At 45.3% G+C, this 14,726-nt stretch overlaps 1 protein-coding gene across 1 annotated transcript in view; it reads right to left on the bottom strand.

Moving 5' to 3' along the window:
• The window catches only part of zbtb47b (zinc finger and BTB domain containing 47b), a 20,368-nt gene extending 5,772 nt beyond the window's left edge, over nucleotides 1–14,596 (bottom strand). Inside the window, 3 exon segments of the mRNA XM_017031390.2 lie at nucleotides 1–12; nucleotides 660–2,021; nucleotides 12,830–14,596. Coding sequence (XP_016886879.1) covers nucleotides 1–12; nucleotides 660–2,021; nucleotides 12,830–12,832 — 1,377 coding nt within the window. The 5' untranslated portion in view covers nucleotides 12,833–14,596.
• Between the last annotated feature and the right edge of the window lie 130 nt (nucleotides 14,597–14,726).

The following is a 14,726-nucleotide window of genomic DNA, read 5'->3' as shown; positions in this document are numbered from 1 at the left end:
GCACGTTACACACTGACGACAGAAAAACGGGCGAAAACATTTTTGTGTGTCAGATGTGAAGAAACACCGCCGCTGTTCCCTCGAGTACATGAACGAGCGTCGTAGAAGAAAAAGAGGAGCAAACAGAGACAGTGGATAAAAGCAGCAAACGATCTTCAAACCCTCAGCAGGAGTCGGGCTGATCAGGGCAGAGCGGCGACGGAGAGACTTCGGAATTCATCATTATAGTCGGCAGAGTTGTTGATCAAAGATCAAATATTACTACATGTAAAATCAGGGCAGTCGATCTCATTAACACAGGGCACATAAGTTGCATAAGTTGACAGTTGGTTTGTAACACCCAATTAGCAGTAGTAAGAAGTGTGATTTGACAGGAAAATCATTGAATGTACAGTATAATGAAGTACAGAACCTCTGACAAATACTGCAACTACTTCAGATTTGACTTTTCACGTTTTCAGTTTACGATAAATGTAAAGATGAAACCAGGAAATCTGTCACATTTCATTAACAGACTTAAACTACTGATCATTTTATTGACAAGTGAATAAGAGAATTTTAAGCATCAACTGAATTAATGTGTTGTTTTACACTGATTAATGTAGAGAAACATTGTCCATCGCAAGATTTGACTTTCACGTGTGCATGTGTGTGTGTACCTGGATGCTCTTCTCACAGTCGGTCTGCTGGTGCAGCAGCAGCTCGCTCTCCAGCAGGAAGCGTTTCCCACAGTTGTTACAGATCTGCATCCGGTTGTGGGTGACGTTCATGTGTTTTTCCAGGTACCAGCAGTTGTTGAAGACTCGAGGACATTTCTTACATGGAAAATGTTGCTTCTCCTCCAGCCTCACCTTCTGGCCCACACCTTCCACGTCCAGTCGCCTCCTTGTGCCCAGTCGTCGGTTGGCGAGCGTGGCTTCCGCCAGCGTGTGCCGCAGAGAGGCAGTGGTTCCCGCCATGGCTAAAGCTCTGGTGCCACGTCGAGGATGATCCATCATCATGGCCGTCTGCTCCAAGCCTGGAATGTTAAGAGTGTTCTCCTCCTCTTCCTCTTCTTCCTCCTCCTCGTCTTCATCGCTACTTTGTCCAAGAATGTCTTGCCTCTTCAGGTCGCCATCGTCATCTTCCATTGCATCGTCATTCTCGACCTTATCCTCCTCGTCGCCCTCTGGTGCTCCCTTTTTGTTATTGCAGTGACCGAACACAGCTGCCATCTCTGTGGCCATTCCTGATTTTCCCTCCGAACCCTTCGACACGTTGAGTGTCTGGTTGTTGAGGTTAACCTCAACAATGATCTGATCTCTGTTGAAGGAGTGGTTGTCTGTAGACACGGAGTCCTCACCGGCGCCCCCTATTTTACACATCCCACCCAACGTCCTATCCTCGTTTTTCTGGTAGTACTGTTTCTGCTGGCAGGGCGTCTTTCCGACCTCCTCCACTCTCACCGAAAACGGGTTGCTGCCCTCCCTGGTGTACACCCTACTCATCTCCGACTCCTGTTTGATCTCCCGGTACACCTGGCTGGCAGGAATCGAGATAACAGTGGAGTCACTGCTGCGGAGTTTTTCCTGACTTGCCATATCGGAGCAGCTGGCTCTCAGCGAGTGGCTGCTGATAAGGTCGCGACAAGAGGCTGCGATGTCGCTCATCTGAAGCAGCGTGGCTGCATTCAGCACGTCCCGGACGGTGCGGCTGCTCACCAGTAGTTTGGAGGTGTAAATGAAGTTGAGGATCTGTTGGAGGCCCTGTGAGGTGAGGGCGTCCAGCGACAGGTCCACACGTCGCAGCTGTTTGCTTTGGGCAAAAAGAGAGTGGAAGAATGGGCTGTAGGCCGCTAACACGCCCTTGTGGGCCGGGAAGGTGCTGTGTTGACGCACAAGGACGATGTCCACGTCGCACAGGTCAGGCTGGAAGAGGCGCTGCTCGTTCAGCCTGTCCATCAAACAGGTGAAGTGCAGAGCCACATCCTCCACCAGAGAAAACTCAGCAGAGGGGAAGTCTGTGGTCTTCTCCACTATGAGCTGAAACACAGGGTGAAAAAAGACACAATTCTCTTAGACAACAGATCATCGAGACGAAGATTTACTCCAGAACTACTGCTTTAAAGTACTTGTGTGTCTACGGTGTCAACACAGGGGAGCTGCTGAGTCGACTACATCTGTCCTGGATGTAGCTAGCAGAAATAAAACAGTAAAATGTGTGTCAACCGTATCCATCGAAGCAGGAGATTCAAGCAGCTCCACGGAACACAAACAGCCAAAACTTTAAATACATCTGAATAATTCTGGTAAGTAAATAAAAGCAGTGATGCCTTCACTGCCATAGGAAAAAATGATACAGAAAATGTGGCACATTACAGACTCTTTTGGTAATTAATAAGAATAAGACGTTAGTTAAAGTCAAATAAACAACCAGACAAAGATTTGTAATATCAGCCGAAGTACTACACATGTCCACTAGATGGATTTATCAACTAAACATGGCAATAATTAATAGTGTAACGACATTTCCCATGACTGATTCGTTCCTGCCCATGACCAGACCCCTGAGGTGGTTGGAGACACAGTCAGGCCCAAAGTGTTACAACTGTGTTACAGCCATGCAAAGTATCATTTCAACCGACTTCCTTTTTCCCTCCTGAGGGAATCAATATGTGGAAAATGAGACCACAGTAAAACTCAGGAGTCGGGTTCTGTTGGCTCGGGTGCACTTTTGGTGTTTATTTATTTAGTTTCAGTTGTTTTTCTGCAAAACAACGGGTCTAAAATCATACAAAGAAATATCACATTTAAAGTCTGTTAGCCACAAACACACAGGCCTTAAAAAAATAAAAGAAAGTTAGTGTATTTTTGTGCTGTATCATACAGGTCCATTAAAAAACAAAAGGTCCTGGTCTCAGTGCTCAGTGCAAGGTCCTAAACTTCCCAAGGTGGGTTTATTTTAGCACAGGAAGGGCAGGGTTTCGATCCAGACGGATGTGAGCGGGGAGAGGGCAGCAAACAACACACACACACACACACACACACACAATAAACACAACCAGAGTGTGTGCTCTGTGTGAGGCCTGACTGATCGGAGTCGGGGCATTGATATTCACTGCCATCTCCCTCCCATTAGCTGACTATCTCAGCACACCCACTCACAGCACTGTCCCTCAGGAACAGGGAATTATGCACAAGACAAAACGCGTCCGGAGAAATAATTAGGCAAACCAGGCAGAATAAATAATGGTTGTTCCCAAATTTAATGGAATGCATGACTTCTGGTGCCACTTGAAGGACGAGTATTCATAGAGGCCAGATTTTGGCGAACAGGTTGCTGAAACACCGTAGCTGTGAACTATATTTACACCAAGTACAGTCACAGAGGCTGATGTTTCTCTCTAGAATTATCATTCAAAGTTTTTATTTTTTCAGTACTGCATGACACGTTTTCCTGTTAAGATCAACTCTAATGATTTCCATTGTTCGGGACAGAAAATGGATTAGCATTTTAGCCCAACCTTGACAATCTGGCCTGTTTGAAGAAGGAATTCAATTACGCAGTGTCAGATTTATTCATAGTTTGGAGCTGCTAAATTGGACTGTGAACCAGAGATGAGTGGAGGTGGTGTTATCGGTCTCGGTGCCAGCCTACAGACATCGCCCAAGGGCAAAATGTCGCAGCCTTTAATCAGATCAAGTGTGAGTTACGGACTGGAAGTTCTGCTCCTTTAGTGGGGATCAATCTGCCTGTTGTTTTTCTGGGATTCAAATAAATAGGAAATGATTATCATCTGCTGAGGGAGGGACAACCAGAGCACTGACAGTTCAGTTTTCAAATAGGAACGAGTGTCAAACGTAGGACAGTGACTCTAACAATGAAATGAAACTGCTATTTAACAGCCGATAAATGGGCGTGAGTTAACAGCTGTAGGTGACTGAGTGGCTTTTTTCGTAAGGAAGAGGCTTTAAAGACAGTGAATACATTATTTAAAATAAAATATAATCTCGATGTACAGATCATTTAAACCCTCTCAACACACAGTGTCTGTGTTCACAGTGTAAATCAAACAGGCCTCCATCACCGACCTCCATCCTCCACCTGTTCCTCCTCCTTGTCCTCCGCCCCTAACTCGGGTGCAAATGTCAGGGGCCGAGCTTGTTTGCCATCACTAGAGAGAGCGCCACCTTTAACCAGCCTCTCAGTCGGACGTCTGTCGCTCCATTATTCATATTTGGACCTGACTGGTGACAGACGTGCAGCGGGGGGATTACTGATGCCCCCAACAAGGGTTGTCATTAACTGGGCTTCAATCAAAGCTCTGTACAGCCTTCACCTGTCAGACATTACAGAGGGACAAAACCCTCCTTCAGCTTAGCCTTAATTTACCTTACTCCACAAACACTTTGGCATTTTTTGAAAACATTTAGCAGTCACTTAACTAAATTTGTTGTAATTACATTTTTTTAACATTTGTTTTAATTTCTATTGACATTGGTAAACAGTGCCTTGGCTTTTACTTATCTTCCAGGAATAAAGTTATTTATTCCATTTCATCTTTATAGCTGGAATGAAAACCAACAACATAATTTCCAGAATTATGTCAAGTACTAATATAACTGTTAAATACAGCATTTTAATCAAGTCTTGCCAATGTTTGTGTAACTGATCTGAAGTGTGAAAGGTCGACTTTGCCAACGTTAGGAAAGAGTTGTGATTTAAACCCCTCCCTCGTCGACTTAATGGCAATTAAAAGCTAGTTTCATACTCTGAAAAAAAATCGACTTCAGCACTAATCCAGTTTTGATGGAGCTTTGATGGATGATACCAGGATTACTACTTGGCCGGAGAAGCCAACATCAATCATGAGAGGGAAAAAGTTTGAGTTTATTTCTGTGGAATCGACGTCTCTTCATCTTCATCGATAGCCCGGACTCTGGGGGTTGAGTTAATTTGACAGTCGGCCTGCCGATCACAGCTTTCATTAAAAACAGAGCGATAGATGGGTTTGAATCCTCACCCAGTGTGGGCCAGGTCAGGACTGGGGTCACACTTGGCTGTGGCCCCGTCTGTTTTGTCCTGGTGGAACTGGTTTCTCTGCTGAGAGCCAGTCCATGAAGACCATCACAGTTCTGTTACTGCCCTGTAGATCCTACGGTTCTATCACAGAGCTGCAGACGTACCGTGACCTCTGCTGTACTGCTAATCCAAATACTACCTGATTTAAACTTCTTTCTGAGGCTAACACCTCCTGTTAATGATTACATGTGCAGCATTCAGAAGGTTTTACCATTTTTATTACGATACAAAACGACCTTCGAGAAATGTCTGCACAACAGACAGACAGATAGATCGATGCTTGACTGGCCGGCCTGCGGTCCAGATTTGTCTCCTGTTAAATGTGTCTTCAGTAAATGGGATCTGACCCAGTGAGTAGAGATTAAATGTGTCTACAATAAATGGGATCTGACCCAGTGAGTAGAGGGTTTTTTTTTTTTAGTACGTGACCCTCAGTTTGTAAACACAGCTGACTAAATGACGTTCAGTTCATATTCATCAAAACTCTGCAGTACAGATTCCCACGCAGCAGGAACCTCAAAAATAAACCTCACCTTAGCTTCTTTATTTACTTGCTGAGTAGTGAACAGACTGAACCATTAGTGCGGGCCAATGTCAGAGCGCAGCAGTCATGGACACGTCAATAGTGCGAGGGAGGGGAGGCTGGTATCCTGGCAGGAGGGGGTCCCTGGGGAGAAAGACTGCAGGGGAGTCAGAGCTTCCTCTCTGCACCGAACACTGAACTCAGTGTCCTCACGGCGTCTGTAACTGCAGCCGAGGAAGTTTAACTTCACAAGGTTTGAACTCCTGTTCAGAATATCGCCAATATTGCGTCTGTCTTTTGTCTTTAGCTCACGGTCATCAATTCCTCGTCCTTTACCTGGAACGTCTTATTAAATATGAATTTAATCCAAGATAAATTATTTAAATAATGATGAGGGGGAGTCAGTCATCAAGATGACTCTCTGAAGAGATTTAACATCAGAGAGTTTAATGTCAGAGGCTACAATTTAGAATCATTTCAATCATTTCAATGATCCACTCAAAAAAAAGATTACATAATAATCAAAATAATTAATTTAAATACTCATGAACGACTGCCAAACACGATGAATCAACAATATCAAAACTAGGAACCAAGTGTTTCATCTCTGCACAGAGGAAGCAACACACACTGACACAGATCAGAGGTGACCCCTGACCTCAGGAAACTGGGTCAATGTTAGAGTACAATAAAAACACAGTGAGTCTCACATGGTCATGTAAGGGTTAATAAACCATTCAGCAGAGAACATTTTACAATGTCCCTTTCCTCCTAAATATTTACACCCCCTAGTGACAGGGTCAGGATAGGACGTCTCCATCACCTCAGCAGATACAGTTTAGGACAGACATTTTCTACAACAAATAAATTCATCTTCATGTTTATAGAAAAACAAACAAAAAAAAAAAACAACAACATTTCATTCAGAAAACGTTGGACTGGGATAAAACCAGAATGACCAGCTATCTGGTCATGCCCCGGACACAAACTGGTGACCTTTTAGCTGGAGAGCAAAACCACTAACCACTTCTCCACAGACTGACAGAGCATAAAACAGACTGTAAAACCAGGACAAAATAATCCTTAACCCTCGATGTGTCCTTTGGGTCAAGGTGACCGCTGCTAATACGCCTTAATGTGTGTGTGTGTGTGTGTGTGTGTGTGTGCTCCTGTACTGCACGGCTTGTGCCAACTTTCCCTCAGACTCTGATTCTGGGACAAGATGCAAACCCGTTGCAAGGACGGACAACGGACGGGGTTAAAGCTCTTGACTTTAATGAGGGGACGGGGACAGATCAGGGACATTGTCTGCACCACAGTGACTGTCTTACCTGTGGTTCTGACGTCTAAATGTGACTGACACATGGAGGAAGGCGAGCAGACACTGCGTCAAGCTTCATCTCGCTCTTCGCTGCGAGGATGAAGAGAGATCAGAGGCCCCTGCACACACACACACACACACACACACACACACACACAAACACATCTGTGAGTCATCGTCAGCTGTGACCCTAACAGACCCCCCAACACACACTCTCAACAAAGAGATCAGCCGTTTACGACGGCAACGTCCGAGCACTTTAACATGCTGGGAAAACAGATTAGCTCGCGCTCAGACACACGCAAACAGAAAGGGACAAGGGCACGTCGTTCCTCGTGGCGTCTAATCAGACGGCCATTAAAAAGTCATCAGGGTAATGACTGACACCGTGTCCTCTGTGTGCTCAGCAGACCTTCGCCGCTGCTGACGCCAAACAACACGACAGGTTGACTCCCAGAGTTTCCACACCACTGCGAATACTGATTTCTGTGGAGGGTGACGCGGCCCGCGGCGTTCGGACCAGCCCACTGTAGATGTGTCTACTTATGAAGGGATTATTACACGGCCCTACAGGGCACCGCGCTACCACAAACAGATGAGAACCAGTTTTTAGGAGACAAACAAAGGCCAAAAATAGATGGAAAAAGGGAGAAAAACAGAAGTTAAATCAACTCCAGACACAAACCAAAAATCAAAGAGGTGCTGAAACAACCACGGAGAGACACAAAGAGACAGAACCAGCTCAGAACGACGACAGCAGCCACACATCCATCATCAATCAACCAGTGTGATACAGAACGACCACGGGAGACAATACAGCCAGAAAACCCATCCATACTGTGGCTGGAACACTGAGTTTGAGTGAGGAAGAGGAGGACCTTCATCACGTCTGTGCCCGGTGGTCCTGTCTCATAATCTGCCTGTGTGGACAGTGGAAGATTTTGCCTGTGTCTGCAGTCTGCGCTCTCCCCTGCTCCTCTCTCTAAATCCAATCAGTGCAGAGACCCAGCTCTGACCTTGAGCTGGGAGCAGCATCTACAGTGGCAGATGCACGTCCACCCACGTGCCTGCAGCCCTCAGCTGAACCCTGATGCATGCATGCCTGCATCCAAATTATTCATACAGTGTGTGCTTTTACCAGTAAACAGGAAATAAACAAATACTAAACGCTAATGTGACTGGCTTTTAGGAGCACAAGCGACCAGGTCTTGTTTTTAACCAGCCGGGATACAGTAATCACTGCAACAATATGTAATTAAAAATGCTGCTTAAAAAAAAAAAAATCAATGTCCATTAACTAAAAATGGGTCCAAAGTGGCATCGCAGCCTCTGCCAACGGAGGACACACACAGCACGGGGACAGGGACGGGCAAAAAAGGAGTAGAGTCACACACCAACCTGAGAGTCTGGTGGTCAGATAAAAACACTGATTAAACCTCATCACACTGGACACCAAACACACGACCCTGTGTGAAAAACAAACGCACCAGAAAAACTGATGTGTATTTTTACCTTGATGTGTTTCCACGGTCAAGGTACAAATACACCTGAATAGTGTGAGTAAAAGAAACTGAAGTACACTGTGCAGAAAGTTAAAATGACTTGTTTATATATATATATATTTAATATCACTTATTAAGGGTTAGTTTTGTTACTCACTATTAGTATAGTACTTGACAGGTACACAGATGAAAATGCTTGCCTACTTTTACTACTTCTCTGTCTACTACATCACTTCCCTTCACATTTCCAACTGCCTTGAAAAACTTTCTGACAGCCGTGCAGTTTCCAGCTCCGTCCTGATCCACCAGTTCGACTGGGCCCTGTCTTGCCCTGATGAAGCTCTGCCAGCTTTTACTGTTAAGATTTAAATACATTTCCATCTATATGTTAATGCGTGTGCAGGTGACAAGCCAATCTGCGGCTGATACGTGTTCAGCCAAGCATGAAATTGGGATGCACAAACAAAAATAAGTCTGGAAACATAGCAGGAGCAGCGTCTTGTCCACGTCGAGTACATTAAAATTTGACAGCGTGAGCAGAAGTGCCTCGGTGGCGTGATCTGCCGACTCCCTCTCCCGGGGTTTGTCCTTTGAACAAACTGAGCAAGTGTTTTATCAGTCGGGTGAGGCCGGAGGCGGCGGCGCGTGGGAACGTGGGCCGGACAATCAAACGCTGCTTAAAGAAGACGCAGACCGAGAGTCGGTCTGGAGTGGGGATGAGGTAAGACTGGATGATCAGAGCCTCAGAGTGGAGGCGCTGTGGTGAGGTGAGAGCGTCCACACTGAAGTCCTGCCAGGAAGTTTGTGTCTGGGCCAGTGAGTTGGGGCAGGAAGTGCTGAGTCAGGAGTACTCTGCCGAACGAGAGAGGGGCCCGCAAAGTTGGCATCTCTTCTCACACCACACGCAACAATGGCTCACACAGCAGCGCCACGCCGCTGAGGTCACAGCACGCCGAACACACACGCACCTGCTGCTCAGGGCTTCATCTGCTACAAACCTGCAGCAGTGAAATACCAAACTGTGTGTCAGGACGAAAACAGGACGGAGTCAGAGAATGATAGAATCTCACAGATCTGAGTTGTTCTTTTGAAGACAAAAAGACGGTGCTGATGTCCAGCAGTGAGCAGGTGCAACAGACCTGAGGGCCGTTACACCACCGTACTGCCACGATACACACAGAGAAGAGAGGGTGTGTGTGTGTGTGTGTGTATGTATGTGTGTGAGTGTGGAGGCACTCTCTCTGTTTGATGAGAAGGTCAGTGAGGACGGAGATAAAGGGAGGTGCTGGAGTTACATCAGGTCTCTACAGTCGCCACCGATCGATGCCCAGCAGACGAATGGCCAACAGAACTTAAAGGAGTAGGATCAGAGTTTTAGAGAACATGTTCCTGTCGTGGTCATTTTTCTGCAGTTCATATACAGTATGGCACTACCAAGGTGGCCACAAGGTGGCAACATTTCACAAAATGATTAGCTCATACTGGTGTAAAAGTGCAAACCAAGAACTAGAAAAATAAAGTCCTTTAACCTTTGTCTCAGATGTGTTCTATGAAAAAACATCTTCAATAGCTGTTAACTAAAACGCTATGCTAGGTGGTGCTAATGAGCAGAGTTGTCACTTTGGTGCATTCGTTGTCGTTGTTTAGCCGAAGCCAAAGTAAAAACATGATGTAAATGTCACAACATGAGAATTAAATTGTTTTCTGGGAATAAAGGAGGAAAAACTTTTCCCACAAGTAGTTTTTAAAACAATCTTGTGGTTGTAGAAGAAAAACAGAAGTATCAGGTCGTCCCAGCATATAACCCACATTAATCTGTCCGTGGCGGAGACCAGATCTAAAATAAACATTTGTGGTAACTGTCAGCTCCAGGATTTCTGCTTTTCTTTTCAGCTGTCCTGAGGAAATCGCACGAAAACTACTGGGTTTCAGTGTTTCTGCTACAATTCTCTTTTCTTCTCTCTCTCTGTCTCCCTCTGTCTCTCTCTCTCTCTCTCTCCACAGAACACTTTAGATGGACATCCTTTAAAAAAAAAACCCTTTCAAATTCTCACATTCCTGACAATGGAAGGAGCTAATAGAAGCCTCCACATCAAGCTGTACAGAAGGAGAAATCAGCTTGGCGTCTTTGATAATGGAGCTTTTTGAGCGCGGTGGTTTTTCTGCAGATGAAAAGACACAGATGCCGACTGCTGGCACGGCTGACAGAGAAACTGTACGACTGTGCTTTCATTTAAAGAGTAAAACAACAATCGGACTCACTTCAAACACACTTGTGCCACTGGAAGCAACGACAACAAAAGCAACCTTATATAAGCCCAGCGAGTTTGACCTTGCTGTCCGTGGCCATGTCTGCTGCTTTTAATCTCAGGGGCATAAATTAGCAGCAGCCGCGCTGCGGTCCGAGTCTCCGAGGAGAGTGGCCTCCAACCAGGGGAGGAAGACGTCTGCTGGAGAGTGTGTTGCCAGGGCTGAGGAATGGCTGCACTTGTCAGGAGAACTAAAGACAGTTTCCTCGCCTAACACTGGGAGACAGTGAAGCCTCAAAGTCGGGGGGGTGGACGGGGGCAAGAATGTCCTGAAAAGACAGTTATGTAAAACTCACAGCAGCTTGTGAGGATAAAGAATTAAACTGTCTAAATGGTCATCCCTTCATACATACAGCAGTGTGGACATCTGGTGTCATCCCTACATACATACAGCAGTGTGGACATCTGGTACAGACAAACCCAACACATGCTGCATCTAACCTGGACCAGGACTTCACTCCTTCAACCTCATCACTTCATCAAATCCAAAAAAACAAAAACCAAAAAGAAATGTGATTTTTATTGATCTCCATGACAGATTCACAAAAACGTTAAGGAAGTGGACTAAACTGTAGGGTCGCAGCTCAGAGTTGGACTGCAAGCACCACCTGCAGGGGCCTTAAAAATAACTTTTAGTTTAGAAACTGAGCTGCAGGTGCCGCGGGAGACTGATCAGCCTGATCAAAGAGATGTTCAGTTAGAATACATCTTTAGACGAGCTCCAAAGGCAAAAGAAAGTACTTTTACCAAGACAAAACAAAGAAGACAAAAGTGCTGCCAAAGCCACACAACAGTGCGAGGACGCTGGGTGTGTATGAACTGTGAAGGACAGCGGGAGGGTTAAACACAGGGTGTGTATGAAATGTGAAGGACAGCGGGAGGGTTAAACACGTGTGACGTTGTGAGCCGAGAACCCACAGCTCTGAAGCCATCATTTGAGAACCGTTGTTCTAAACGTTCTGGTCTAGTCATATTTGTTTGCTTCCTCGTGTACAGTACATGTCTGGGAACCATCTGCTTTCCTACAGCACCGTCCTGGACATGTTCTCCACAGATAAATCTCCTCTGACTACAGGTGCAGTCAGCAGACACCGGTTGTTGTTTTTTCCCTCTTTCCGTGCTCCACCAGGAAAACAAGCAAATATTAAAAACAGGTAAGAAAAACACAACAACATCCAAAAAGCTCTGACTCTACGTCTGCTTCCAGCAGAACCCACCCAGCGAGCGGCGGGTCTAAACCTGCTGACCTGACCCAGATATTAACCCCGGCCTCCAGATGTGAACATGCGCTGGGATTACTCCACCACTGCATCAGACTCCACATGCTTTCCTAATGAGGCATCCTAACATGACCCTGGAGACGGAGCTGACTGTCTGCCTCTGTTCCCATAACTCACTCTGTCTGCAGACACTCATGTCTGAGCACTGGAACCGCACACAGGCCTGGACGTCTGAGGAGGAGGTTTGAGCCGGAGTGGACAGAACATGTGAACAATACTGACTTAGAAATTAAATAAATAAAATAAAATAACTAATTTTAAAAAAAAACCCCATCAACATCACACTCCGTGATGTTTACAGTGTCTCAGCTGAACCATGCAGTTTCCCTGTGTCCAGGCTGAGTTCAGCTGTGGTCCAGTGGACCCCGTCTGGGTCTGACTCCTCTGTTTGTCTGTAATGTATGCGTGAATGTCAGCGGCTGACCAAGTTGTCCTGCACTGACCGTTCACAGCTCACAGCAGCAGCAGCAGCAGCCTCTCCTCTCCTCTCCTCTCATCCTGTCCTCACTCAGCACATGCACCAGCCACGACCTGAGGTTTTCGTGCACAGGAATTTAACTCCTTCTCTGCGTCGGGCTGCCTACTACTGTAGCCACAGCATTCTTTCGCCTGCGTCTATTTCCAACTTGTGCCGTGTCTGCAAGTTAAAAAAACTTCCCCACGCTGGAAAGAAGGCACAGACAGCAGCGGTGACAGCCTCAGCCACAGACACGTGAAGTGTTTCAAGTTTGACTGGCTTGCTGATGGCACACGTTTGCTGAGAGATCAAGAGGACACACAAAAAAATAAACAAAAAAAAAAAAAGAAAAAAGAAATGCAGCGCTACAGCCTACCATTTTGATCCTGCGTTTCCAGGCGCAAAGGAGTCCAAAAATAACTCCTTTCGCAGCAGTTTTCCCTCCGCCATGAAAATGACCGTCGATTTGTCACATTTCTCCAGTTTCAGTTGGATCCCAAAACCCTTTTCCTCCCCTCCTGGGCTGCTGCTCCTCCTGCTGCTCCTGCTGCTGTAGCATTCAGACAGACAAAAATGCAGAGGCTGCTCTTGCAGGAGGAATTGGTGATTGGAGCTCGGGGATCATATGGGCTTTTTGTCAGACGCTTTTAAAGGGACACGCTGCTCTTTCATGTGGAGTTTGTTGGAGGACACGGAGCTCCTCTCTCCGCTCATCCTGCCTTATTTTGACCCGAAGAAGAGGAGGAGAAGGTGGTGTGTGTGAAGGACGCTCTGCCATATGGCGCAAAACCTGGTGCGCTAGACTCGAGCGCACCAGGCGTGACGTCAGACAGATGCGGGGGTCACGGGGTTCATTCGGTTCCCACGTGGAGCAGAAGTGTCAATAACAGAAATCACATGTTTCAGATCATTTGTTATTTTTATTACGTCACAGTGACCGAGGTTAAAGTGAACAACAATCTCTCTGAAAACACACGGACTAATCCATCACTAACTTAGTTCATAATGAGGATGAAGGAAGGATGATAATATTAGTAAAATATTTCAATATTTTTCGTTAACCTAAAGCTACTTTCTGCTTTGTTTTCAGGTAGGTCTTTTATTTATTTTACTTCTAATGTAATGTTTGTTTACTGTTTGCAAAACGTACAATCATGTAAGTTTTTTTATAATCATTTTTATAAAATTTGATATGTATTAAAGATTGTTTCAGAGTATCATCCATATTTTTGTCACCTTATTATTCACCTTTGTATAGAACAAAGAAAGTCAGTCGACCAACAGGCGGTCGGTGGTGGCTGAGAATATCGAACATCACTGCTTGAATAATGACTTTCAATTAATCTATAAAAATAGTCACGATGATTCATTTCTTCTAATTAACACTCTTGACTATAATTGTAACAGAAATGAAAAAAAAAAAAAAAGAATCTCCCCTCAGAGCCCGGAGCTACGGGGGCAGCTGCAGACTTTCAACCCCATTGGTGATTCAGCCGGAGGCCCCTGGAAGCTGCTCCGCCATCAGTCACTCCTGAGCAGAATGTGTGGAGAAGAAGTCGATGCACTCATAACAAGGAGGGGGAAAAACATTGATCTTCACCTGAAGGAGTTCTCATTTATCACCTCACGTCCAGGACTGGGCTCAGCCCCAGACGTCCATGAGAACACAGTCACTCAGAGACAGAGAGACAGAAGAGACTGGTACAGGTGGAATACTGCTCAGAGTTGGAGAGAAAATGTAACAGTTCAGATCTGGTGCTGGTTAACATCCAGGACAAGGAAAAATTAAAGAAGAAAAAATATATATTCTAATTTGAGAATATTTAAAAAAAAAAAAAACTTTGTTGTTTATACTTTTTATGGTTTAACAGATAAACTGTTGACTACAATTAGCAAAAGCAATTCACCAAAATAAAGTAAAAAAAAAAATTTCACCACATTTTTCGTGTGTTTTTTCTTTGAACCTGTAAGACTTGAACCTTTAGTCAGGGACTTGGAGATAAACTTGAAAACCAGGAAATAACTTTTCAGTAACTTGGGCTCCAGAAGACTTGATTCCAAATTCTCGTATGTGTGTGTGTGTGGGTAACTTGGACTTGAAATCAGGAGCACCTGCCATGGACCGTGCTCCAGTTTCTTCTGTTGACCAGTGATCTCTTCACTACACTGCGTCGTCCTGCTGATGATCATCACGACAGTTCACCTTCAACATTAACCTGAAACACGTGTTGTAAACCAAACAAGCCTTGTGGAAAAAATGAAAAAAAAAAATC

Source organism: Cynoglossus semilaevis, chromosome 3 (genome assembly GCF_000523025.1).
Source record: "Cynoglossus semilaevis isolate Cse_v1.0 chromosome 3, Cse_v1.0, whole genome shotgun sequence".
Taxonomy (NCBI): Eukaryota; Metazoa; Chordata; class Actinopteri; order Pleuronectiformes; family Cynoglossidae; genus Cynoglossus; species Cynoglossus semilaevis.
The sequence above is the reverse complement of the archived record's forward strand: the minus strand, read 5'-3'. Positions and strand labels throughout refer to the sequence as shown.